This window comes from Pseudopipra pipra, chromosome 1 (assembly GCF_036250125.1).
Source record: "Pseudopipra pipra isolate bDixPip1 chromosome 1, bDixPip1.hap1, whole genome shotgun sequence".
NCBI lineage: Eukaryota > Metazoa > Chordata > Aves > Passeriformes > Pipridae > Pseudopipra > Pseudopipra pipra.
Window position 1 is genome coordinate 109,993,622 of NC_087549.1, and position 26,841 is coordinate 110,020,462.

A 26,841-nucleotide genomic window follows, 5' to 3' on the forward strand; every position below is an offset into this window, starting at 1 on the left:
ACTCCCACTCATTTTTTTAATTCCAAAAGTACTATTTACATACAAAGAAGCTAGATTAAAGTACAATTAACAGACTATCCTTACTGACAATAAAAGGAAACAATTTATATAATCTATCCAACCATTTATATAATATGCCCAACCATTTCAATAATGATTACTTATTTAATCTGCAGTATGAATTACCTAAGTTTTTTTCATTTTAAGGAAAACCCATCCAGTTACTTTAAAGCAATCTGAACATACCATCAGACACACACCCCTCAAATTTTCAAGCAGCAATTCTCCAGGGATCTACATGCAAATACAATCCTGTTTTCCACTAGCTTAATAGAGTTGGCTGTTTAAAACAGACTGAACTGAGATGTAATCTCTGAATACATAGCCCCAAGACATATCACATTCTATTTGACCTAATACTGTGCAAGTGACAGGACCACAGCAGTTATTTCTTCCTCAGTTTTGCTGTATGGTTTTTCTTCATTCCAATCTAAATGCCACCAATTTGATTATTTCCTTTCCAACATTCAGAATTATCTAATAACATCATCAACATAATTAGCAAGGCCAAAAAACAGGAAAAGCTAAAAATAGTAACAAGCTTTATGGCTTCATTTGTGTCTTGAATCTTTATTAAATTTTAAGAAAGTCCACTGATCTCACTTCGGGCTTTGAGCCGACTTGTATTACCATCACTGAAATAAAAATGCCATTAGATAAAGAAAGGACAAATTAAACTACTTTAATGTATGTCTCTCACACCTTTTAAAAGCAGCATTCCAACTTTCAGTTTGTTACTAAATCACTGTAGACAGGTATATCAACCACTCCCTGAAGAAAAGCATAGTAAAAGGACTAATATTTGATTTTCCAATATTGTTTGTTGGCTAACCAAATATAAAAAATGAAAAATTAGTGAAAATCTTGGACAGATACATTCTTGCCTGGGTATTGCAGTGGAGTTCCCTGGGTTCCACAAGCAAAAAAATACCATGTTTAGTCAGTAATAACAACAGACATACTTCAAAGTGAGACTGTTCCCAAGCTCTTTTCCTGAGATATTCACTAAATATCAAAGGAGTGGAAAGGTGTCAGTCTCAGTAGATGACTGCCCCTACAACAACTTCGTGTGAAGAAACACATAAAGCACCATGAAACTTAGAGGTTCTTCCCAACAGCAGAAGGGTACATGACTGTCAAGGAAGCAAATAAGCAAGTCCATCTGGTTAGTGTTACTCCCAAAGGAGATTGATTTCAGCAGGAAACCCCAGGTAGTGAGGCAGCGGAACACCGCAACAGGTAAGAAGGAGCTGTGCTTGGGTGCATGGCTTTGCTTGTCTTCTCCTAGGGTGTCCAACCATTTATCATTGTTGTTGTTGTTTTTACTTTTTCCCCAACAAGAGAAAGGAAGACCCTTTCCATCTAATGAAAAGAAACTTTCCATCCAATGTGTCTTGCCATCATATAGACTTGCTCTTCATGGGGTATCAGGCTTTCAGTGACTATTTTCCAAGTGTCACTCCAGGGTTCCCAATACTTGCCAACCATGACATCGCACTATTCAATCACAAATGTCAATGAAATCCTTCATCCTCTGTTGTACTTCAGGCTCTTCTGCTTCCCCAGAGTCCCTTTGAGCTTTGGTATTATCTGGACTTTGGGGAGCAAGTTGCTGTTATCCTGGAAAAATTCAGGGTAAAACAATAGTAGCATAGGGTCTTGTATGAAGAGAAAACTAAGTTTGGAATAGGAAAGACCATATTTACTCTGGAGAAAATAAGATCATTTGCTTTCAGTCTAACTCATCAATAATTAAGGTGTAAGAGGAACTCTCAGCAATGTCCCTATTTAAGTATGCCTGCATCAGCATTTTTCTCTGTAACTCTACTGACAAGTAGTGATTTAGATGTCAAAAGTCGTAAGCTGGTAACCTGAAATTTAGCATTGGCTGCCAGGCAGTGTTAGTACTGGCTATAAAGAGTACAGGATCTGAAGAAAATTATTGGTATAAAACAAAAGCAATGACTGAAAATACAATAAATATCTGAAAATATAGAAAACCAAGGAATGAAAAATTCAGCTTTCAAGTAAATAATATCTCATGTTTAATAAGAACAGCACAGACAGAATCATGTTGCTCAACAATGAATATAGGTGGATAGTTCAGCTCTTAATTAGCTGAAACAGCATGCTGATTATTTTTTTAATCCTAATTCAATTTGGTATGAAGTACATTTCTTTCAAACACATTTACAGTTTTTCATGACAGCAGATACTTATGTTTTTATTCTTTCGGGGAGGAGAAACCCACGAAAAAAATAAACTAGAGTTCTATCACTTTAAGAAAGTATCTGACCCTTAATATTTCATATTAACTTGAAAAAAGTCTAGTGGCCTTTCGTTTCTTTTTGCTTTATCAGTCTTAGAGAGGATTATGGATTCAGCCCTTCAGCAAGGTAGAAATGTTAGAAGTACTTCTCCTTGCAGCTGTTATTATTCTGGGCTAATGTATAGCTTGAAGACAATCTAGCATGTTAAAATAAATTACTGAACAGCTAAGGTCATAAATTTTGCCATTCTCTAACTCAAAACTGTATATCTATTTTTCATTTATTTTAAAATAACACTGCATGACAAGACTTTTGTGCAACACAGACAACATATTACTATTTACTTAATTTTTATGGCCATGATATAACTTCCTCTAAAAGAGCTTATAAGACAAAATTCACTTCTCTTCCTTTCTAGATGGAACCTTCTCTATGTATTTTAATGTGTTGAAAAGCAGGAAGTTTTGTTATTGCATGTCTATATTTCTGCAGTCTGTTCTCAAAAATTCCATCATTTTGAACTGAGTTGCAGTGTGTTCATGAATTGCAAACCGCTGCAAGAAACGTGTGATCATTTGAGCTGAAGCGGCAGTTTTCACACTGTTGGAGTTGTTACAGCATCTAATTTTAGAGTTACAATGAAACTGTCTGGATCACCCGGAGGGGACACTATTTCAGTGCATTAATGAGGTTATACACATAGAAGTTTATAACGATAAGAGATAGATATCCATTAGATCACTAATGTGATTATAGAGTGTGCTGTAAAAGAAGTACCACTGGGATCTATAGGGAAGATGATTGTGCAAACATTGAACAAAATGTAAAAGTAAAACATCACTATTAATCTGCTAGCTTTACTATGCTATTCTTATTAGTAAATATGCATAGGTTTAAATTAAAAAGTAAGATATTATATTTTGACTTAGGGCAAAATTACCATTCTCTTACCTAGGGGAAAATATTTTAAAAATATATATATATATGTTTTTTCAGTTCATTTTAATCTAGCCTAACTGTTGAGAAAGTAAATCCTCATTCTGAAATTCTGTGCATGAGACAACATATTCTTATTTCCTCTGGTGTGTTTGTTTGGGTTTTTTTTTTGTTTTTTTAGGGTAGCTCTGTATAAGAGAATTCTTCAAATATAATTCCAGGTAACACTTAAAATACAATAACAGCAATACATTATACAATACAGGAAATAAACATACATCTCTCCACTCTGATCATGGAACAGTCTGTATCACTAAGAAATGTGAAAGAAAATTCTACAGCCTCCAGGGTTATCATTATTCTGCAGTCACTTTCATTATTGGGTGGTAAATACCTTCATGTGCTCTGAAAACGAATTCTGGGCACAGCCTTAGAATCAGGGCAATATAGAAACAGAAAGGACCTAGAAGAGATCATCTCATTCATCCATGTGCACTGAGGCTTCATATTTGTCCTGTTCCCATTTGCACATGATTAGCTGGACTTCAAACAGTAACATACAGAGCACAGTAAGTAGCTGCAGATTTTACTAGTAATATTATGATGAAGAAGCCTACCACCAGAAATCAAGAAACGTTCTCTCCCAGCAATCTGATAGGCTGCAGAAAAGACTGGAAGATCTACACCTAGGAACTAAATCTGAGACCTACAGAAAATGAAACTCCTTTTTATAGGTACTGGCAGGTTTCTGAAAGTTTCTGAAAATCCACACTGAGGTGATTTCAAAAGTAAACATTATTTTTTTTTCTGTATAATGGGTACATAAAAAATTAGAAGGTGTTTCGTATCTTGTATGATTGCTGCAAGTTTCAGTATAATATTCAAATTACATTTATGTTAAGTGGAGGAACATTACCCAGCAAAGGTAAGTGTAATTAACTTTTAAACACAAAACTGCCAAGCAGAAGACTAAATGCTCAATTTATTTTCCTCTTATTGATCAATTAAGGGCATAATGATCATGGGATTAAATATTGAATTCTCTATATTTGCAGTGTTTTCTCCATGATAGAATTTGTAATTATTTCTTCTTTTGCATTCTTAAAACCCTGAAGTTTCATTTACATGCAATCTAGGTTTCCTACACTTGCTTTGCTATGCCTTTAGATAGACTAAATCACAACTACAGAAGGGAAAAATTGATTCTAAGTGTTTGACATTTTCAAGTTTAACTCGTATTGATTTTTTGAGAGATTATTGAGAGAGAAAAACATGTAGAACTTGAGGAAAATAAAAAGCCAAATAAATGGGGCATGGAATAATAACCTACTTGAGGGATACACATATCAATGAGGGAAAACAATTATTCAAGGTGACATAAGAAACCATAAATATGGTAAGATGGGTAGAAATAGCAAACCAGAGAAAATAATTTTAACTTAATATCTTAAAGTAATGATCACTTCAACATTTAAGATCTCCATTATCTCCAGAAAACAAAGTTTGCAAAGAAATGAATGCCTCAAAACAGCAATAAAGGGTTATGTAGCCACACAGCCCAATGAATACAGAGAACAACCACTGGCACCTAAAAGAAGTGGCTAAAAGAAATGGTCTTTATTCTTTACCTGTATGTTAAAATCAGCAGATTTAAAATCAGCATTTTAAACATACCAAAATCTGTAGAAGTACAGAACAAAGCAAAACCCAGTGATAATTTGCAGCCCTGCTTCTGAAATACAAGGGCAAGTCACAATCTAATCAGTACTTGCTAACTGTACAATTAACCTATTCTTTAATTAAAAACCTGTAAAAGACTTCCAGGTGGCATAAGCTGAGTAAAACTTGTCTTCTAATTTTCTGTTCTTTAGAGAGTTAATAGAATTTAAATTTATGACTAGTTTCACTTTAAAGGAACATTTGCATCTCTTCATGTCCTACTATTTATCATATATAGTGATTTTAAAAAATTAATAAAAAATAAATTAAAAGAATTCATTAAGATGAAATATTATATAGTTGAAATTCAGTCACTTTGTTTTAGATCATTCAGTGAACATTTCCAAAAAGCCTTTGCCAATAACTGGTTTAAGGAAATCCTTCAAAGGAGGACTTAGCAACAAGTATAATGCCAAAAATTAATAGGAATCACACACTTCCCAAAAATAGAAGATGAGAGACAGTGCTAAAGATAGTAAAAGGACCACACTATTGATATCACAAAACACCTGAAAACCTCTATTTAAATGGAAAAAAAGAATCATGTCTGGAAGAGAACACAGTGAATCTGAAATGCCTTTAAGTGAAATAACCTGGAAAGGATACTGTGATATGCCACAGGGAAATTCTCACATTTTAATGGCTTTATATTGAATAAAAGGCTGATGCAGCCTCTAAAAGCCCTGTCCAGCTCAAGAAGCACTCCTTACTACAAATCATTACACACAGTCAATACAGATCTCTGGCACAGTATTATGGAGGTTGAGCTGATGGGATGCATCAGGGCCACAGTGCAGCACTCTGTGGAGATTTCAATGCAGTGCTGTGACACCTAGTAAACCCTGGAAAGGACTTTGTGTGTCTTTAAACAGACACACTTCAAAGATGTTTACAGATCACTGGGGAGCACTCCCACTCATAAATCCCTCAGGGTCATGTCAAAATAAAAGAAAACCCTTGAGAAAACTCAGAAGGCTGAAACTCAAGAAAATAATATTTCAAGGCATCACTCACTGCAAACTAATTTTGCATTTGCTGGCTTTTGTAATGGTAGCAGTACTATTAGTGTCATATTTTGAATACATCCTTCCCATATGCAGTGATCACTAGTTCATTCTGAAGGGCTAAAACTTGGTTATACATATGTATCCAAACTGAGAATCTACCCCTCATTCCACTTCTATCTATGCTTGGGACAGACAGATTTATTCTGACATCACTGGTAACCTGTAAGTCATTGTGACCTATAGCTTTCTACAAAGTGTTAGAGTACTAGATGGTAGCTTATAAACAATGAAAAACTAACAAACAGAGCTCTAAGATGTTGGATTCAACTGAATAATTCCAACTTCAGAAACGTTCCAAAAGGCTTACAAACACGCAAATTCTCACCAGTTGAATAAGCAGGCTAATTAGGTCCGTCAGGGGTTTATTGATAAGCAGAAGGTCTTCGGCAGCCTGTGTGTCCCCTCCTGTGCCAGATTTCTGTGCCTTAATAAGAGAGAAAAAATCAAAAGTGACCTTGGTGACTGTTCTGGTATGAGGAACAAATTAGGTCCATTAGGTGGTGGAGGCATGAAGAGAAGTCTGAAGGAGACTTATGAACTCTTCTAGTTAAATATTCCTGAGCTCCCAATGAGCAGTTACACTCCTTGTGTCTGTGACAATAAGCACAAAGCAAAAGGGGTTCCTGCTGTCATGCCCATTCTGCACAGGCTGAATATACTGACCCACATGACATTTCTTCAGAAAAATGTAATAAACTGTACATGTAAAAGATACCTCCAAAGTCATAAATGTTTCATGCATTTGTAATTTCTGTCAACATGACACATCTATTTTAACATTAAAGTTCAAATTTTTTTTTTCCCCTTTATCAGGTACAATTTCACATGCAACTCAAACCAAGAAAATCAAGGTGACTGAAAATTCTCAGCAATATTGCCCAATTTTGCTCATTTGCCTTACTCTGTATCCTGGAATATTCACAGTATATTACAATAATTTAAATTATTTTTGAAAGAGGAATAATAAAGTCTCCAAGTGGCCAAAGTCTGAGATAAGATCTGTTACCACTTGTAATTCTGACCACTCATCCCCCCTCATCAAGACACACTACCAACCTAGGCAGTCGTATTTATGACCCCTCCCTGCCCCAGGGCACCAGAAAGATCTTTCATTTAAGTTCATTATCTTGAACCAGCTTTGGACTATGACCCTATACGGTCAATCTGCTGGAGGAAAAAGTAAACATTTTGTCTAAAGAAGACATTTTAAAATAATTTTTTATTGTCTTTCATTTATAGCTCAATCCTAAAAATCACTGTCCAAGTGCAATACCTGAAGATTTTCATTTGGTTGAGTGAACAGAGGAGCAAGTCCCCTAAGGCAGGAGACACTACTGCTCAAGCTCCACTGTTGATACTGATGAGTGGAAAGGACAGTGCCTTTCTTCTGGAAAGAATTTTAAAATAAAAGAGAACCGAGGAGCTGTTTCTCCAGGTGAGAAGTCACATTGGTATGTCCCTCACTGAGACTCACCACAATGATCTGGAATGCTTCCAAGAAGGACAACAAATGCAGAGAAGACAAAAAAATGGAGTGTTTATACTAATGAAGAAAGGCAAATAAGTCACCTTCACAATGCAGCTGGATAAGGTTATCACCTTTTACACAAAATGTTTAAATAAAAAGGATTCAAGTGGAGGTACTACCATTTGTAAAAGTCAACTTAAGCCTCAAAAATGGATAATACAAGAAAATTTGATTCTCCTTTTCAAGTTCTGTTTTAGAAGGTATCGTACTCAGAAGATCTCTATAAAAAAACAGTCCAAGAGTAATATTCATGATGCATTTAGTGACAAATGGATAGTGGAACACTATGTAGTCAGTGGGTAATGGCCATCATTCAATAGTGCACATGTACTGATACACCTGGAGAACTCTCAGGCCTTCTGACAAGTACTGTCAAGATGAGTAAGCCAAGGCAAGTAACATCATGGTAAAATTTGTTTTTTAAGGGCACAGGACAGAGCTATGCTTCAAAACTCAGTTTTCCAGCTGCTTCTTGTTATTTATTAGCATGCCAGAGCAAAGCAGATTACTTTGACAAGAGTTAGACAAAACTGGAGCTGGAGTTTTAGTGCATCAATTAACTGAAGTATTCAAGTAAAGCCAGAATAGAATTTGGCTTTGAATGAATAGATTTAATTTTGTATCCAAATAAAAACCTTCAGTTTGACTAATACTACCAAACCATGTGCAAGATCCTCTTTCCTCACGTGTCCTCCAGAATAACTGTTATATGGAACCACTGTTATATGGAACCTAAATACAGAATTTAGCTCTCTGTGAAGGAGTGATGCCAAAAATATGACAATCGGGAATTAGCCTACAAAATTTGATTCACAAAGTGATTCTTAGATGAGAAAACCATTACAGAGGACTCAAAAAAGACCAAGTATTGTACCATCACATTTAAATTTTCTTCCAAAAATTAAAGAAAAACAAAACAAAAACCTCCCAGTGAAATATCTGGTTGATAACATGGCTGATCATGTAAATCAGTGTAGAAAAAAAGAAAAAAGCTCAAATTTCAACATTAACTTCTTACATTAAGCCTTCTTTAAAAAAAAGAGAAATGAAAGCAAAGCACAAAAGCAAGCAAACAAAAAACTTGACTAAAGAAAAATTCAGCAGATCATTTAAAAACAAAGCAAAATTTGTTAGCTTAACATCATGTCTAAAAAAAGATGAATGCTTCTTCTTGATATGTTACTAAGAGAGTTACGTGAAATTTCTTTGAATTGTATCTTCCTTTTTAAGGACGAGGATGGCTTTCTTGGAGGAGGAAGTCCTAGCAATACCATGACTTGCACTGATTCAAACAGAAACTTGGAAGACAAATTGATTTTCCACCATACTAAAAATTCAATAAAATCAGAATAGTGGGAATCTCATTATTAGGATAACAGGAAGTTATCTAAAAAATTGTTTAAGATGGTAATGGCCCCAGGAAATAAATCACATACCTGCAAAGTCTGGCGTACAATGTTTGCTGTATACATAAGCATGCACTGCAAAATGTCAAGCAAGGACAGAAGCAGTGCATTTATTGTCTTGGTGCTGCTTTTATCATCTGCCTCCAAGTACAGAACCACAGCTTCTGCTAGGAGATTACAGATGTGGTGAGCCAGTCCTACATAGAAAGTGAGATAAAAAAAAAAAAAGGTTATCAGAAAAAGAACAATGTGGAAGGTGACCTAGATAAAAATAATAGATTAGGATAAAAAGAAATTTTACATACATTATGAATATTTATTCGATTTCCTCTTTTTCTCCATAATTATCTCCTTTTCTATTCTGTTTGGACCAGCTCATAAAGAGAGTTAAACTGATACAATCAAATTTGCTAACTGCATGAAAAATTATGTAACATTCATTAAATTAAAACATGCTTTGAACCTAAACTTTTCTGTAGCATGCTGGTACACAAGATTCCTTCACAATACCTTCACAATTCACAAGAATCTAGCCATTTCTCCAGTCTGTTACAAAATGCCACTTCAAGGTGGCACAAAGTTTCTTAACTGGTCTGCCAATTAGAACCTTCCCCATATGTTTTAATTGCAGAATTGAACAGTGCTTAACATAAAATATATTCAGAAGAGCATTATAAATGAAATACTGAATACTACACTTAAAATGTTTTTAAGATTTGCTTAAATTATGCAAGTAAAAACTTTGTTGAAAATATCTTCTTGTTTTGAAGGGTTTTTTTTAAGCTCCTTTAGAATTCGACATCAGCTCCTGTAGCTTGCCTGACCACAAATCAATTGACATAGCAGAAAAAATATAATCTGTTTCAAGGCAACACCAATTCAGTTCAGAATCTTTCTTATTTTCAAATACAAAGTGACTGAGTTTATTATATTTGATTTTGATCTTTTTCTTTCAGAGTTTCATATGGGATGAAAGATACTTTGTTTCTTAACACAGTACGTTTGTAAACCATCTTTTACACTGGCAATTAGCTATGCAGTCACTTGGGTAACACTGTAGTATATTAGTACATCAGCTTCTAGTCCCCACGATTGTCAGAAATTACTGAAGTATTTCACTGATTTCAATGAAGTAAAAAAATCTATAAGTTCTCCTTTAAAAAAACCATTGCATATATTTTTACGAACACCAGTACATGATTAAAATGAGACATTACAGAATACACTATGTGCTTACACCATTCAGCTTTTAAGAGCAGTCAAAGTTGTGGGGCATTGAACTATCAGGGCTTTGAAAGAGGTCCCATCCATTAACTAAACTTCCCATTAAATATTTTTCTCCTCTATTCCTCACCCTTAATACTTTCTTCAGGAAATTAAATACAAAACCTTTCATTTAGAATACAGTTATGGTTCTAGATCATTAAGACTTGCACTCTGCTTCTATCTCACATCTTTTTTATTTTTATGATTACTAGCATTATTCTTTTCCCAAGCGTTTGATTGATGGATGTCAGCTCAAGCTAAGCTTTGAATTTCCCGGAGTTCTGTCTGAATAAATCAAGCTCTCAAAATTAAATCACTTTAATCTCACACATTTAATTTCCTTCTCCATTTTCAGAGTGCAATTTCTGCTGCAGTTCTGAACACTTCATACAAAAATGAAATAGCGCACAGAGACACATTTAAGTGATGCCACCAATACCCACCAAGAAAAAAAAAACCAGACGTAATTGTAATTGTATGTCTACCTGATACAAAATATATAGTTATTCTATGACTATTTTCAACAGGCTAAATCAGAATAAACCTAAGAAAACAGTCCAGCAAGACCTTGTCCCTATCAAAGAGATGTCTGAAAAATTTCCTGCAGGGCTATGACCCAGTACACATTGTTTCTCCCTGTATAAGGCCACAAAACCAGCAGCCACATCAAATGAATGAGTCACCCCATTCTTTCCAGATGGCTTACTTATAACCCTTAAGACGGTGACTTGGAGATGAACACTGAGAAGGCCACTTTCAAACATAGGCATTGCATTGTATGGGTCATCATTAAGAATTTTTTAGGCAGTAGTACTCTCTCCATTTACAGAACTAAGTAGGGAGTGACTAGTAGTGAACAAAACACCAGGATCCATGACTGTGATCTGCAATCTTCTCCCTTTCAGCTTTGAACAGGACTTGCTTATTTCCTTAACTGTACCAACCCGAGTTTCAGAACTGCCTCGTTTCTGCTGTTTGGTGAACAGGGAGGTGAACCACTCAACCTTCTCCCTATCCATTGAGACATGAATAATATAATTACTTAGATTTTATTCTCTTGAAGTATTTACATCCTAAGGGTATGCATATTAGGAACCCTGCCTCCAAACACCTGAGATATTCATGTTTACTTAGTTAACTAAAACATCAGAACTAAAGAATTTTATTTAAGTAGATACAAGCTCACACAGAACTATACATACAAAGATATGCATACTAAATTTGGAAAGTTGTGAGGGAAAAAATTTCCTGGACCTAAAATACCTTTGGAAAATTTAGCACATCAATACTTTATAATAAAGACATCTAAAATAAAACACTGGTGCAAAGCGCTCCTTAATGCACTTCATGATTCATACAGAAACCTGATAAACACTTGGTTCCACAGATAAAGGCCACAGACTGACCACTTAGCCAAGTAAACAAAGTTCCAGGCATGGTATTTAAAATACTTCATTGCGTTACAACAAAATGAAAATTGGAGGCCACAGCTGTAAATATATCCCTTGTTTACACCACAAGACAAAATACACACTCTTTGTCCTCAGAAGAGAAAGCTGGGAAGCTGTGACCATGACAAAACTCAATAGAAGTTTAACAGCCTTGACTACTGGCACTGTAACCAGTTTACTCAAAAAGGCAGCTATAAAGATCAAGTCTGACATGTTTCAGCATTCCAAAAATTGAATCCCAGAACAGCTAGTCTGCAAAAAAAGCATTCAATTCTAAAAAAACGGAAATTGCATTCATAATTCTGTAATACAAAAATCACATATGGATCCCTAAGTTTCAGAAGATACCTTGAAAGTTTTCTCCCAAATTCTACAACAGATTCAAAATCCACAATTTAATTTCCAATAAAGCCTAAATAAATCAATACTTATCTTTCAAAATTTTAGACACTACATTTCAGAGTCATATTTAACAGACATAGGTTTCTTATGCAGAATTCTCAACTCTTCATTAGAAAGTAAAATAGGCTCTGATTCAAAGGCACACACTCCATGCACTCCTGAACTTTGCAAGTGATGGATCTGAATATAAATTCTGTATCACAGAAGAGACATAAACCAAATTCGATCGAGGAAGATTATTCTACTGGGACAGTCTACATATATTTAAGTATTCTGGTACTTCCAAGTACGTTGGCAATAGTTCACCTTCTCAAGAGAAAGGTGTTAGTGAGTTTACACGAGTGAAAGTAATGCACCATAATTTCTTTCAGCTAGGCATTTCTTATTAAGGCAAGTAAGTAAAAACTTATCATTTAACCTATTCCAGAGTTTTTTGGTTACTCTATTAATCTGCAAATTTCTGTAAACAAAATATATCACAAGGTACTGTTTGTAGCTTTAGTTATAGTCTAAATTTATTACAATACTTCATAGTGCACTAGTCACGCCTTATATTTATTTGTACAAGAAGGACCTTCAAAACATCAAGCCTCGGTGCAGTTCTCTGCTATTCAAATTTTGCTGAAAAATAAGGCAAAAGTTGCATTCTATATTAGAATTATTGTGGTTATAAATTAACATAATTTGAATTAAACAAAGAACCTTTTCTAACTGCAGTTCAAGATTCATAACGTGTATTAAAATGATTGTATACAAAATTCCTAGCCATGGATTTATAGCACTTGACAAACCCAGTGTTCACAGAAGAGTATTTCTCCTGCCCAGAGACCCCTGCAATGAACTGAACACGTCGCTAATAGTGTTTTATGAATGTGGACTGTGATGACTATGCCTGTGTTTTATAAATCTTTTCAAAAGATAAAAGGAGTCTTTTGGCCCATGATACAGCTAATCGGACTGAATGTGCCATGATACCTTCTGGAATGAAAGCTGAGAAGAGAGATTTTATTCTCACCTATTAGTAAGATGGATAAAGGAAAAAAAATCTTCACTTCCCAATCATACGAAACATCAAAGGACAGCCTAGGAAGCAATCTTCTAGGCAATCCTTTCATGCCTACCAGCAATTAGAGCATTCAACAAACCTGTCCGCTTCCAGCTGAAGAAAATGTTAGAACAGGTGCACTTCCTCCGAACAATGCCACCGCACAGCCAAGCAGCCAGCAGCAAACCCCCTCAGCCTGGCAAAAAGGTTTCTCTCTGTTCGTCTCCACACATTTCTCTCTGGAGAGCCATTTTCCCCATTTGTATCACACCTACACAACTGAATTCCCAGGGATATTACCAAATACATATTCACTAAACTTTTCTTCCTTCTTTTACTTACAGAGTGGACCTGCGATATTAACAGATTAAATAGAAACCATATTTTATAATCTTTTAAGTTTTAATGCTAAAATTCAAAAATATTGCTAAGAAGAAACACAGGACTGTATTATGATAGATTGTAGCACACAGGAATGAGTTCCTCAGTACCTGAGCACTTAAGATAATCCATGATGTCATAAAGATTCTTCATAAAACCTTATTTACCTACTTAAACCTGGGATTCAATTTGCATTCTTTGCATCACAGCACTACTACTCAAATTTTCCTGTTTTGAACAACTGAACTAGACAACAAAAGGCACATGGTATCTTTAGGGTAATAGCATTTTTAAAGGAGGCCCATTGCTTTTAATGTTATTTTTGTTTATTACTTGTTACTGGTTTTGTTTTAGGAACTATTTGTCTTAGTATTATAATATTGAGGTAAGACTAAACTAGAATAGCAAATTAGATTGCCAACAATTTCAAAATTTGGTGAGTTATGAATGTTAGATCAAGTGGAAAGACAATGATACAGCTGTTGAGCAGATCAATTGCATTACTGCTGCCCTGAAAATTATTTTCTATTCTGATCTTAAAAATGAAAAGCGTCTAAAGAAGAAAATTTTGCACATGCTGAATTGTCTATTCCTACTACTGGTAGAGTGATTAGACATTTTATGACTAAAGAATAGGTCTGAGGGATAAAAATCTCATTTGAATTTGTCATACTGAAGTGGTCAAGGCTCTCCAGAGCTTCCCTCTGTGGGAAGAGTCTGTGGTTCAGCTTTTCCTACACACATGGAAGGTAGGGCACTCACCAACAGTGCCCAAGCAGGGAGTCCTGTCCTCACACACAGCAAAATGGGTGTGGTAAGGATGATGACAACCAGGGAAGAAAAGCCAGTTATAACCTTTACTCCAGATAGGTTGGAAGTGGACTGCAAAGTACTATATCTTGAGTGTGGATGCCTGAGAGGAATACTGACCTGACATTCTCAGTGGCAATACGTTTCTGCTCTGAGTCAAAGCACGACATTGGTCTATTTTACTTTTTCTGGGACTGGCAGCATTTAGCTGTTATTGTTAGAAGTCAATTTAGAGGTGCCACCTTTCACTTGTGAAAAAAGGGTGCAGAACTGGAGACTCCCCAGGGAACCACATCAAACTCTTCTCAACCAAAGAGAATCTTGCCAACAGAGAAATCTACTTTTTCTATAATTTAATCTATGGAACAAACACATAGGTTATTAAGACCAGCAGGTGTACAGATCAGCCAACTAAAAGATAGAAAACCAAGTGAATTCTCTCATAAGAAAAAGTATCTGAATGTAATAAAGGATAGTAAAAATGCAACTTGAACTATTTAGAAAAAATAAAATCACATAGTGCTGCATATGCTTGACTGGTCAATACAAAAATAAAGAAATATAACAAATTATACCAACTAGGCTAGACTGTGGTTGTTCTCTGTGAAAAAATGTGGTTAGAATAACGCACACAGAGGAGGAGTATTTCTGAAAGTATAATCACTGATCCTTTGAGAGTTCCTGATTTGCTGCTTCTTTTGAAAATGAAAAAAAATAATAAAAAAAAAGAAAAAAAGGAGCTTCTCATCTAAGGATCTTGTTAAGATTTCTGTGACAAAATTTCATCTGAATTCAGGTTTTTGTGTCAGATTGACTCAACCATTCTATAATTAATTCAGAAAAGATATCCAAGCTGTTTGAAACTTAGTTCACAGCACATATGGGTACATAGCATCAAAGTTTTGAAGGCAGGGAATTTTGTTCTAGACAAGATTTACCAAGATAGTCCTCATTCCTAGGAGTACAACCCATTGAACATGAACATGAACTTGTTCAACAGGGATGGAATGAAAGATCAGAAGGCAATTTCCCTTGGAAAATAGTTTTAAGAACATTCAAATTCTTTCTACTTATATCAGAACTAATAAAAATTTTTTCAAAATTTATGTGAGTGAATACTACATAACTAAGGACTGTAATAACATTCAAGGGATCTATTCAAAGTGTTGATAAGACATTAATACTGTCTCATGTGAGCAGTCAGTTTTGATTTGTTTGGATAACGAGCTGTTGGGCACCACAGTCTCTAAAAATACTATCTGCTTCTTACAGTCTCTAAGCAGATGAATATAATTGGACATTTGCTACAAAAAGACAAGTGAAAAATGTAACAGAAAGGTAGGATCCACTGAAGATGTACACGCAAACTTTAAATGCTTGTGAGACTAGACATAAAGGAAACTTTTTTTTTAAAGTATTCTCTCTTCAGAGAAGGATTTTAGCACCCAGCAGTCATAAGATTTGCTGCCGGTTCTGTCATTCATATATGTTATGTACATCTCAAATAGGCTGGTTTTTTGGTAATCGGGGCCCATAAGCCTCTTGATGCCTGTAAAACCTAGTGCTGCCATCCCAAGAGGTAGCTGACAATACAGTGGAGTACAAGGCTGCCTGACAGCCCATCATTTTGCAAATCGCTCTGTTGACAGCAAACACTAGTTCTTCCCAGGGGTTTGCTCGTGATCAATTGTTCAAGGGTATTACTCCTACAGTAGTGCGAGTGTGCATGAGACAGGGAGGATGCGAATACTCCCCAGTTTCCCCAAAAAAGTCATGCTAGGCTGCTTTAAACTGTTCAAACAGGTAGGCTGCACTAACCCTACTTGAAGCAGATTCACATACTTGAATGACCCTTCTAGCTGGAAGACTTGGGGAGGGATAAAGGTGGAAATAATACAGTGACTTCCCAGGGTATACATTTAAAATATTTCTGTCACCAACTGTGCATATATTAAACACCTAACTCATTCTTTTCATGTGGATTTAAGCATTTTTCTTCATACAGGTTTTTAATATGTCAGTTGTGCAGTACTTGCAAGCACAACATTCCATCACCAAAAAAAGAAAAAAAAATTAAATAAACCAAAACTCTAATATGATAAAACCATATTGTCTGGATTGACTATTACAGCTGTTATTAAGCAAACTCTATAGCAACTTTTCAGTTAGATATGTTTACTCACATGTCAGAGATACATTAGAGGTTGTAGTTTGTTTTATAAAGCTCTGTAATTCTACAGCATGCTATACTTCTAAGTCAGATCCCAATACACCCTATTTTATCCCTTACAAAGTGTCAAGTAAAATAAAATCCCTTGGTTTTGTCAGACAGAAGGGAGATGATGCTTAGGATGTTTTCCAAACAGCAGGTTTTAATTTTCTCTATGAGGAACAGGAATATCTAACAGGACACTACTCTTTGAGAAGACAACAGTCTTTAAAACCTTCTTTAAAGCCAGTCTGAGATATTGGCAATTGCTGCTTCACAGCTACATGGGAGAATGTCAAGTTGTAAGTTAATGTACAGTGTATGTACATTACATACATAATGTATGTACATACATACATAAAGACTGCATGGGGTCCTCAAATTAATGCCAAAAACTAGACAAAGTTCTTCACTAGATTAAAATCTGTTACATTTAGGAATTCTTTGCATTCAGCAAGATTCAGAGTCAGTAAAGATTCAATAAAGAATTTTGATTTACTGCTCTGAAAGATCAAGTCTGCAACAATCACCATGTGATAAAATACAGAGGAATTTATATCCTGGGTTTAATTTAGAACTAGAAACTCTTCTAAAGAGATTATTATTTTAATAATAGACTTCCTGTCACACAAGATTAAATCCTGTTTATCTACTTCAAATATCTTGACGTGCTTCTGCTTTGACATCAACTTTCCCGTCTACCAAAATCCTTGAGAGACCACATTCAATCTTTGAGAGCTGCCTTTTTGACAAAACCCATACAAAGCAGATATGAACAGCCTCAGAATGCAGATACAGCCCTAAACTGTTGTCACAAACTGACAGCATTCAACAGCTTTGAATGACATTACCAGGACTAATTGCTCTAGCTAGGCCTTCAAGAGGCCCTGGACTGGGAGTGATAAGAACCAGTGAACTTTGGCTTCAGAAAATTGTCTTAAGTTTTCAGATTTAAATTGCAGAAATAAACCACAGTTGAATACTGTTCCCACATATATTCAGCAAATGATAAGGGTAAAAGCTCTATACATTTCCCTACTGAAAAGCCACGCATGTAAGAAAAGATTAAATATTTATTCCTATTCCTCTCGGTCTATTTACATCAGTCTGCCATAGGATGAAAACTTAGTACAAATACTTGGATTTTCAAGTGACACTCTTCTACTATTGTTACAACTACACCAAAGACCAAAAGCAAAGGTTAGAGTATCCACTAAGTGGAATTTGCTGCTGGGTATTACAATAAAATTGAATCTATACCACAATTTCCTGTAACATCCTGTGTTATTCATCAATTAAGTTTACAACAGAAATGAAAGCTGACAACCAGTAATTGCAACTGTCTGAAGTGGCTTTGGTGTATGTGCACTTACATGATCAAAGGGCTTAGACAGAGGTCAGGATACTACTTGATAGTAAATCAGGTTTTGTAGCTATGACCAGATATATTTTGTAGACTGTGTTAGGTCAACTATTTTCCAAGTAAGTGTTGGGATAACTTTGACCAGCAGACTCTCTAATTTGCTATCATTTGACCATACAAACAATGCCACACCCAATTAAATCTCTAAAATCCAACTTTTCACCTCAGATGATGCTATCCTTCTTAATAACTGGCTCAGGCATATGTCTTGTTTTGTTTGCATGTATACTTGTTCTATTCTGACCTATCCATGATTTTCAACCCTATCACTGGGATCTTTGAGCTGAAACCCATCGCTCTGTGATCATACTGTCACTGGCTATATCTTGGCTATACCAGAAGTGCCTTACCTAATATTTGTCACTAGTACAACCTAGACCAACAGAGCCTTCATTTTCTGTCAGTACAGCTACCTGATCCCAACTATCTTGACCTCAACAGCTCAGCTTACTTAATCAAGAAGGAGTCCTAGCTCTGAAAGAACAGCAAACCTGTGCGTGTTTGAATTCTGTGCTCCTTACCTTGTCTTCCCTATCTCAATAGGACCCACACAGTAGGAACATGGGTCTAATGACACTGGGTTTTGGACAACTTGTACATTTTCTGTGCTGGGAGTTGTGAAGTCTGTGTGGGTATGCCAACAGTCTGGCTCAGACTCTTGGTGAAACTTCTGTATAAGCACCAGAAGGAGATCACATGGAACGGTTCGGCCTACTAGGCGATCTTGGCCCAAACCACCCAGTTTTGAAACAAAACCAGGGAACTATACCACCCTCCCAACAACAAACTGCAATTAATCTGTGGCTGATCCGATGCTTTAACTGAGAATCAGAATTCTGCTTTGCTCAACTGCAACAACTTCTTCAGAGGTGAAACAGAAGTTAAGAACATTGATACAATTACAGTGATAGAGATGGCCACCACATAACAGAAAACACTGATTTAGAGAGATAGGATACTTTGAAGTGTGTGCCTTGCGAAGATGTGCAACAGAACAGCAAAAGAAACTTAGCATGTAAGCAATCGTTTCATAGTGGTTTTGGCTGGGATAGAGTTAAATTTCTTCACAGTAGCTTGCAAGGGTCTTTGGTTTGGTTTTGTGCTGAACACAGTGTTGATAACACAGGGATGTTTTGGTCATTGCTGAGCAGGGCTTACACAGAGTCAAGGGCTTTTCTACTCCCCATCAGACCCCACTAACAAACAGAGCGGGAGTGCACAAGAAGTTGGGAGGGGACACAGCTGGAACAACAAACCAAAGGGATATTCCGTACGATATTGTTGTCATGCTCAGCGATAAAACTGGAGGGGAGATTGGTAGGGCAGACACTACTCCTGGACTGTCTGGGCATTGGTTAGATAGTGTTGAGCAATTGTTTCCATTTGCATCACTTGTTCTTCTTGAGTTTTGTTTTCCTCTGTCTCCGGTTTGCTTGGTTGTTTGTTTTCTTTCTCTCTTTTCCTAACAATTTTTTAAATTATTCTTATTCTACCTTTTCAACTATTAAACTGTTTTTATGTCAACCCATAAATTCCTTTCTCATTTTTACCCTTAAAATTCTCCCCCCACAGCACTGGGTGGGGGGATTAAGTGAACAGTTGTGGGGTGCTTAGTTGCCAACCATGGTTAAACCATGACAGTACCATTTCCTTTTTCTCTACCATGCCTGCTCTGCTGGGCATAAGTGTTTATTAGGTATTAATGTACATACAGGGCCAAAGTAGGTTTACCAACTTGCTCTAACACAAGGAGCCTCCATCATCCTATCCCAGGGTGTGCTTCATGTGTCACTTCTTACGTGCCTTGGGCACTACCGCTACGCATCTACATTTCTCTTTCAGCCTGCTTATGCCCAGACCACTGATTCAAGAAAGCAAGTTCAGGTAAGGAAATCCAGTTCAATCTTTTTGTGTGACAAGATAATGGGGGCAGGGGGAAAAGGTAGTTTACAATGAAGGACTCATGTTCCTTTGTTCCTCCCCCATGTTATCTCAAGTGAAGAGACAAACATCAAGGATGATAGAATTTAACAGTAGCTTGAAACAATGAAGTAATATCCCCAGCATTTTCTAAGACAATATACTCTGCAACAGATTCAACACAGGTCACTGCTTCCATCTAGGATTCAGGACTGTAATAGATATCCTACAGATTGGTAGTATCAGGGCATATTTGATGGGCTTCCCTCTGTTTATGCAAAGAAACACTTCTGGTTCAGAGAGACTGTTAGTATGTCAAACAGCTTTAGGGATGCCTCATGAGTTCAGTACAGGAATGCACTTTTCCAGATGGAACCAATATGCAGTTCCTACCAGTAAATAGCTGAGATCTGCTCAGAACTTTCATTCTCCTCTGTTTGAACTAGCTCGTCCTTTGCCTTTGTTTATCAACATTTCTAGAAAGAGGACAGACTAGGCTTAATGAAGATTGTACTTTAAGGGAGAGGAACTTCAGAAGCAGGCTACAAAAAGTGAAGTCTGGGCCTAATGAATCTGGATCTATGCCAAGTAAATGCAGCTCTGTTGGGAAGGACAGAGGAATTAATATTTGTGAAACTGGACAGTCAAAAAATTAAGCAAGATTGGAGAGAAGCTGCAGCAAGTAAATACAAGAAATGAGAGGTGTATAGTTAAGTTTCCAAGACAAGCAATTTCACCACAGGTAGAGTTCAAACATTTTGCACAACTTGCCCAGCCAGAATACTGCACTGAACTGGGAGAGTTCAGCCTGGGGTCCTGGGTGTCACAGGCTGCACCAACACTGACCAGCTTGACGGAACCACATTAGGAGGTTACTCCAAAGAATTGTCACTTAGTGCCTCCTGGATGTGTTATTGTAGCCGGTTACAAGCCTGACCGCAGGCACACCTTTCATGAACACAGTTTTTTTCTCAGGGCAATAGGCAGAGCCCCCCAGTTAATTCTTGCACTCAGCCCAGACTGAGTATCTGTGAATCTGGGCTGATCCCATAATGCTCACACTCAGTCTGAGTGACTGCCTGACCCATAGTCTAGGCAAGGAAAATTTTGTAAGTAATGCTGTTCTTCCTATACCTTTTGTCAAAACCTGCAAGCTTGCCTTGTTGATCTGTTCCTTTGGGTAGTCTATCTGCCTTTTCGTTATCTTGCTTATGACTTTTCCCTCACAGTATATAAAAAATGCTGCCTCTAAATTCATCTTCTAGTGTTGGTGTTTGAACCACATGCTCTCTGAACTCAACAACATTCAATGTAATTTCTGAAGAAAATGCATAGTAAGTAACAGTTAAAGCTTTTTCTAGTAAGATAAATAAAGCCATAAACCCACAACTTCATGTCATTCTGGGTTGGGTGATGCGATCAAAATATACTATATCTGTTTATTCAGCAAAAATGTGTATTGGAAAGACTGTTCAGACATCATGGATAATTTTACCATTTTTTTCAATCTTTATATAATACATATAGTAGCATTAGTTCTGTTGTCATCCAGTGAAATAAGTCATATTTCATGGCGGCATCATTGGCTAAAAAGCTTTATGTCACAATATTGGTATGTTAGCTAGGAAATATGATCTTTTAAAACTGTGAATAAATCCATTAACAACACTTTATTGGATTTTTGCCAAGACTCACAGGAATCGGGATGAGAGATTTTTGAGTAAGCAACCTGCAATATGATAAGCAAAGAAAGAAAGGCCCTCAGGAAAGATAAGACAAGTTGAAACTAATGGATGCAGGTGAACAAGAGGTTTCTTTTCCTTATATTTTTGAAAGGTGGGTGGTAATGAAAAAACCCCAAAACTTCCCAGATTTACACTCTCCTAAAAGACAGAAGACAGCTTCAGACTTCATAAAGATATCCTATTTCTTCTCCTATTCATCTTAAAAATTCAAAGGGAAGCACTTAACTTTTTCCTCAACTAAAAAGAAGGAACAAGTAGCTGATGCAATATCTTCTAACCACATGGAGACATCTATGAAAATGTTTAAATCCTATTTATGAAACAAAAACACCCAGCGTTTGTCAAGCGAGGGCCTCTTTAAATGAAAATTACATTTATTTGCTTAAAGCTCAGATCTGAAACCCATCACATGTGCTCCAGCACGTCTTTGCTAACAGATTTGTCTTCATAAACCCATCTTACATAAATATAATCTTAGTCCAATTAGAAAAAAAAAACTTAAGCTAAAATGAGATAATTTTTTTAAGCATGGATAGACAAGTTTGGAGCCCATTTATGAAATGTATTTTTAAAAAAACCCACAAACGGTATCATCAGGTAGACATCTACATTTTTGTCTCTGCAGTTTAAATAACCACTGTCCCTCACTTGGAGGTTTCAACTGCACCTCAAACAGGTTCCCCCAACAGCCAACTTGCAAAAACTGACTACATGCAGATACTTTGCTACAAAACATAACTGCTCATGTATACAACTATACACAAAAGTAGTTACCCTGTCAAGTCTACAAGGCAGTGGCCAAATGCTGTAGAAAAAATCTACCAGTTGAGGAGTGGTAACGCAAAGACTCACATGAATATATACTGTCTTAAGATGGTGGAAAATCCATGTGTAGAGACTTCAAAAGAAATTTAAATATAGTAATTGATTATTAAATGTGAAATGGACATAAAAGTGTAACTTCTAGTGTTTGGAAAAGCTAAGCTAAGTGATATTATAAAATTAGATCATTAACAGCAAAAGAAAACATCATCCTATGAAGACTACAGAGAAATACTGCATTTTAGGCAAAAGTTTGAAAAATAAAAAGTATTTAGGTGGAAAACAAAAAACATCACAGGAAAAGTCTCAAGTAATATAGTCTACAGCTTTGTATTTGTGTAAAAATTGGGACTTTCAAAATGCTTTAAAAAGGTAAATAACTTCGTTTTCTCCATAATGATATAATTCTCTTTCTGCTTTAAAGAGAAAATTATTTTAAAGTTTAATTGTCCAGAAACAGTTTAAACTTTGTGAGATGAACACATCTGTTCAGTCCACAATTTTTCTGAGAATAGCTCAGAAGAGGAAAACATCTGGCTGTCTGGGAGCTATGACAACTACTGAAGACATTTAAAACAAAACAAAAAAACCCCAAACGGTTCTTCAAAGCAGTGAAAAACCTCCGATTTTATTTATCTGTCCACTACATAGACCTGGTCCTGCCAAAATTGGTGCTTGTTTTTAGCAACTGACAAAATGAACTTCTTTCAGTAGGATCATGTAAGTGCATCTGAAGAAGACCGTTACCCCTAACAGAGTAATGATTGATGCAGTTTAATTTTGTGTATAGTACTTTGTACCTTTGTGGCTTTATACCTCACTCAAATTGGCAGTGATCCACTGCTTTCATATTGAGACCCTTCTAACTGCTAGAACAGAATATATATGATAGCTCTACAACCTATGGCCATAGCAGTTGTATTTAAAATGGGTCTCTTCAAATATATAGTTATATTTTTAATTTCATCCCCTAATATGATCTTTTAGCTTACTAATTATATCTGACAAGCTACAGAGGGACATCATCATAATTAGATTTTAATTTATTTTCTCTAACAAGTAGTTTGTATCATCAATATTTAACTTGTAGATGATACAATAGCTACACGTTTACCTAGTTATTCATTTTCTCTTAAACTGACCATATCCACTAATGGCAATACATATGATTTGAATTGCACTCAGTGGGAATACTAGCACAATGTCAAGTGACAACTGAAATTAAACTGCAGGAAAAGTAGCACCTACAGTAAATGCAAAGACCGCAGTTTCTAGAGGAGAGGGAAAAAAACTACCATATCATGACTGTGAGAAGGAACATAAAGCTTTGGAGACTTTTTCCTGCTTTACAGTCCCGAGTTTGTCATCAGGAAACCTTTGGATACCCACAAGCTCTGATGGGAAATCTATGTCTTATATTTTAACATAAAATTTTACTTTTTCAAATGAGGTTTCTGCTAGTATCGATCAGAGTATTCACTCAGCCAAAACCTTAAATCTTAAATTTGTCTAGGAATTGGATAGGTACAGAAAATTGTCTATTATGGTTGGCATTTTAGAAATATAAAGACAGTCTAAACGTTGAAATTGCTATGTTTATTGAACTAATTTCCCACCATTAAACTAAACTGATTAGTTATATCATCAGGTTTCTGCATAAGGCCTTTCAGACTAGACTATCATGGATGAAAAGATTTTGTTATTATTCCTTTCTCTTCCATCAATTAGGTGTTAAAATGAGACAGATATCTTAGGTAGTTTAAGCAGCCAGCTGTGCTGCAAGATGATCTTCTTGGCCAGCCACAGGGATAGCATCAGGATGCCTACTCCAGCCACAGAAGTGCCAGCTCTCTTTAACAGTACAGCACTAGAGAGACAAGATGTAACAACCTGTTGAGCCTTTATTCACTTATATTCCTTTGAAGTTCTAGCAAGGATGCTGTGACATTTTCTGCCTTATGGGTATTGACTCTCAACAACAGGCTTGGTTCTGCCTGAATGGCATAACTGTTTCTCACAGCAATTACCATTTCTATTTTCATCCTTTTCAGATGGCTGCATTGATGAATATCACAGGAAGACACAGGTTATTTTTTCCTCCAAGACTTTACTACTACCATCCTATTTTGACATGATTCCCACTTATCTTTTATGATACCAGACTTCTAAGTTTACCCATGTGATGTTATATACTTCCACCTGAGTGACTGGCATTTTGGATCAGAAAAATATATCTTAATACTGTTAAAAAGCATTCTGAACTTTGGAACATCACAGAATAAACTTCTTCAGGCTCAGCCACCACTGACTTCTCATATTAACTGTAACTCAAATGAACATGAGACACCCGACACAGAACTACTAACTTTAGATGTTCACAGAGACATTTCTTGCTCAAGAACTGAACTAACTACTACAGTGCTGGCAAGGAGTTGTGAAAGGCTTACATCCTGCATGGTGGAGAATGCAAGGTGTACCCCTCCTAACTGAGGGACTTTCTCTGTCACATCCAGATGATAGAGAAGCAACATCTGCAACTACTCGGACAAGATGATATTTTTATTTTCTGTATTTTAAAATGACTTCTTATTTTACATTTATTTAATGGAGAGCATTTAGTTTCTAAATGTTGTTCAAGTGCAGAAAAAATGCTTTTAGGTTCTTACCCATATTAATTTCTCTACCTTATTCTCCCTGACAATCTTTCTATTCAGAATCAAAATATGTTTCATCTGAACTAAGCTTTATAGTAAGCAGATATAAAGTAATACAACAAACCCCCTTTCTATATTCAGTCATTAAACAAATATTTCTATACTGTATCCTGTAAAACTTTTGCAGAAGACTCCTAGGAAAAAATAGAGGCTAGTAAGGAATTAGTAAATGGCTTCAAAACCAGTCAGAATGTGTGTCTGATTTCTTCACAGACTAAATCTGTAGGTTTTGTTTTTTGTTCCTTTATTTAAAAGGTGTATTAATTTAAGTAATGTATTCTTGCAGAATTTTATAACTATTGCCTTTCCCTTGCAAATAGGCTCCTTCTGCATGATGAATCCATGGTCCTCTTCTTGATCACCATCTTAAGAGATAGTTAATTTCTCCCATCTTGGAAGAAAATGCTGTGACTCTGAAGCCAGCTTCTCCAACAGCTCAATTATACCCCCTGAAATCAAAGTCCCATGCAATGTCACACCAGTGCCTTCTCAGTGTTGCACAGTAGTTCAGATTACTGCATAGGTGAGTGCAGCAGGGAGGAAGATCTGGGTTGGCAAGTTATTGTGGTCCACTGCCTAATTTCATGAACACTGGAGATTTAGCAGGTGACAAGAGAGCTGGCTAGGAAGTCTGTTCTTAAAAAGTGTGCTAGGGGCACCATGATCAAATGTCTTTTGGAGACTGAAGCTGAAATAAAATTATCTGTGAGGAAGTGAAAGGTAGAAGAATAGCCTCTAAAGATTTAGGTAAGTTAGAAACCTTTGGGGTCTATTTAGAGAGCTCAGAATTTATAGTCATCATTACGTTAGTCAGAACTATCATTATGTTAAAGATCTGTGTATATAAAAGTTTTTTTTCCCCTTATTTTAATTTTTTTTCAATAAAAAGTTTAAAGTTGGATGTTAGTCTCATAAATGCCACTTTTTCGATATGGACTATTTAAAAGACTTTAACTATACAACACACACAGACATCTGAAATCTAATTAATCTCTTGACATTTGACTAAAAGTCAAAAGAGTGGACCACAAGATGAGTAAGGATCCTTCACCCATGAAGGGTGATCTTTTGCTCATGAGGTGCAAACGAATTATCACCACCTGACTATGATGTTTATTGCAAATCGCTTCCTTTTTAATAACTGTCCCTGCTTTAAGCACTTAGCATAATTTCTTAATATGATATTGAATGTTATGACTGCTGTAGCTGACATTCTACACTTCCACCAAAGGTCCTTCTCTAGGAACTTCAGTTTTTACACAAACTGCTTAAAGTACCATTTACTACTAATAGCTGTCACATTTTCACTCAACTCATAGACTATTTTTACTGCTGTAAACCCCACAATTTCCCTTTTACTTCAGTTTCTGAGATTCAACAGCATTAAGACATCAAGAATAAAGCTTAGGATTTGCTGTACCATATAATGGAAACTCGCTTTGAACACTCAGACAAACAGCACTGCTTACACTGCTGGTGGTGGTTACTTCAGGACAGTAGCCAAATACAAGATCACAGCAGTACAGTCTGGAAAAGGTCATTCAATTCAACATGACTTTATTGAACTTTATATATAAATCATCTACTTTACAAGACCACTATGAAAAAAAATTGATAACTGATTTATGGAGCACAATGAGATTCAAAAAAGCTAAAAATATACACAT

The 26,841-nt window shown here is 36.0% G+C and overlaps 1 protein-coding gene across 14 annotated transcripts in view; it reads right to left on the bottom strand.

Moving 5' to 3' along the window:
• Positions 1–26,841, bottom strand: part of ULK4 (unc-51 like kinase 4) — a 227,206-nt gene that overhangs the window by 55,758 nt on the left and 144,607 nt on the right. For 13 of the 14 annotated variants that reach the window (XR_010434258.1, XR_010434260.1, XR_010434256.1 and 10 more), the window contains 2 exons: positions 9,017–9,183; positions 6,378–6,476 (listed from right to left, as the gene is read on the bottom strand). Coding sequence is in view for 5 of the 14 variants with exons in the window: in XM_064670861.1 (XP_064526931.1) it covers positions 6,378–6,476; positions 9,017–9,183 (266 nt within the window). In the remaining 9 variants the exon portion in view is untranslated. Of the gene's footprint in view, positions 1–6,377; positions 6,477–9,016; positions 9,184–26,841 lie in introns of those variants that run through there. The other variant, XR_010434262.1, reaches the window with a different exon arrangement.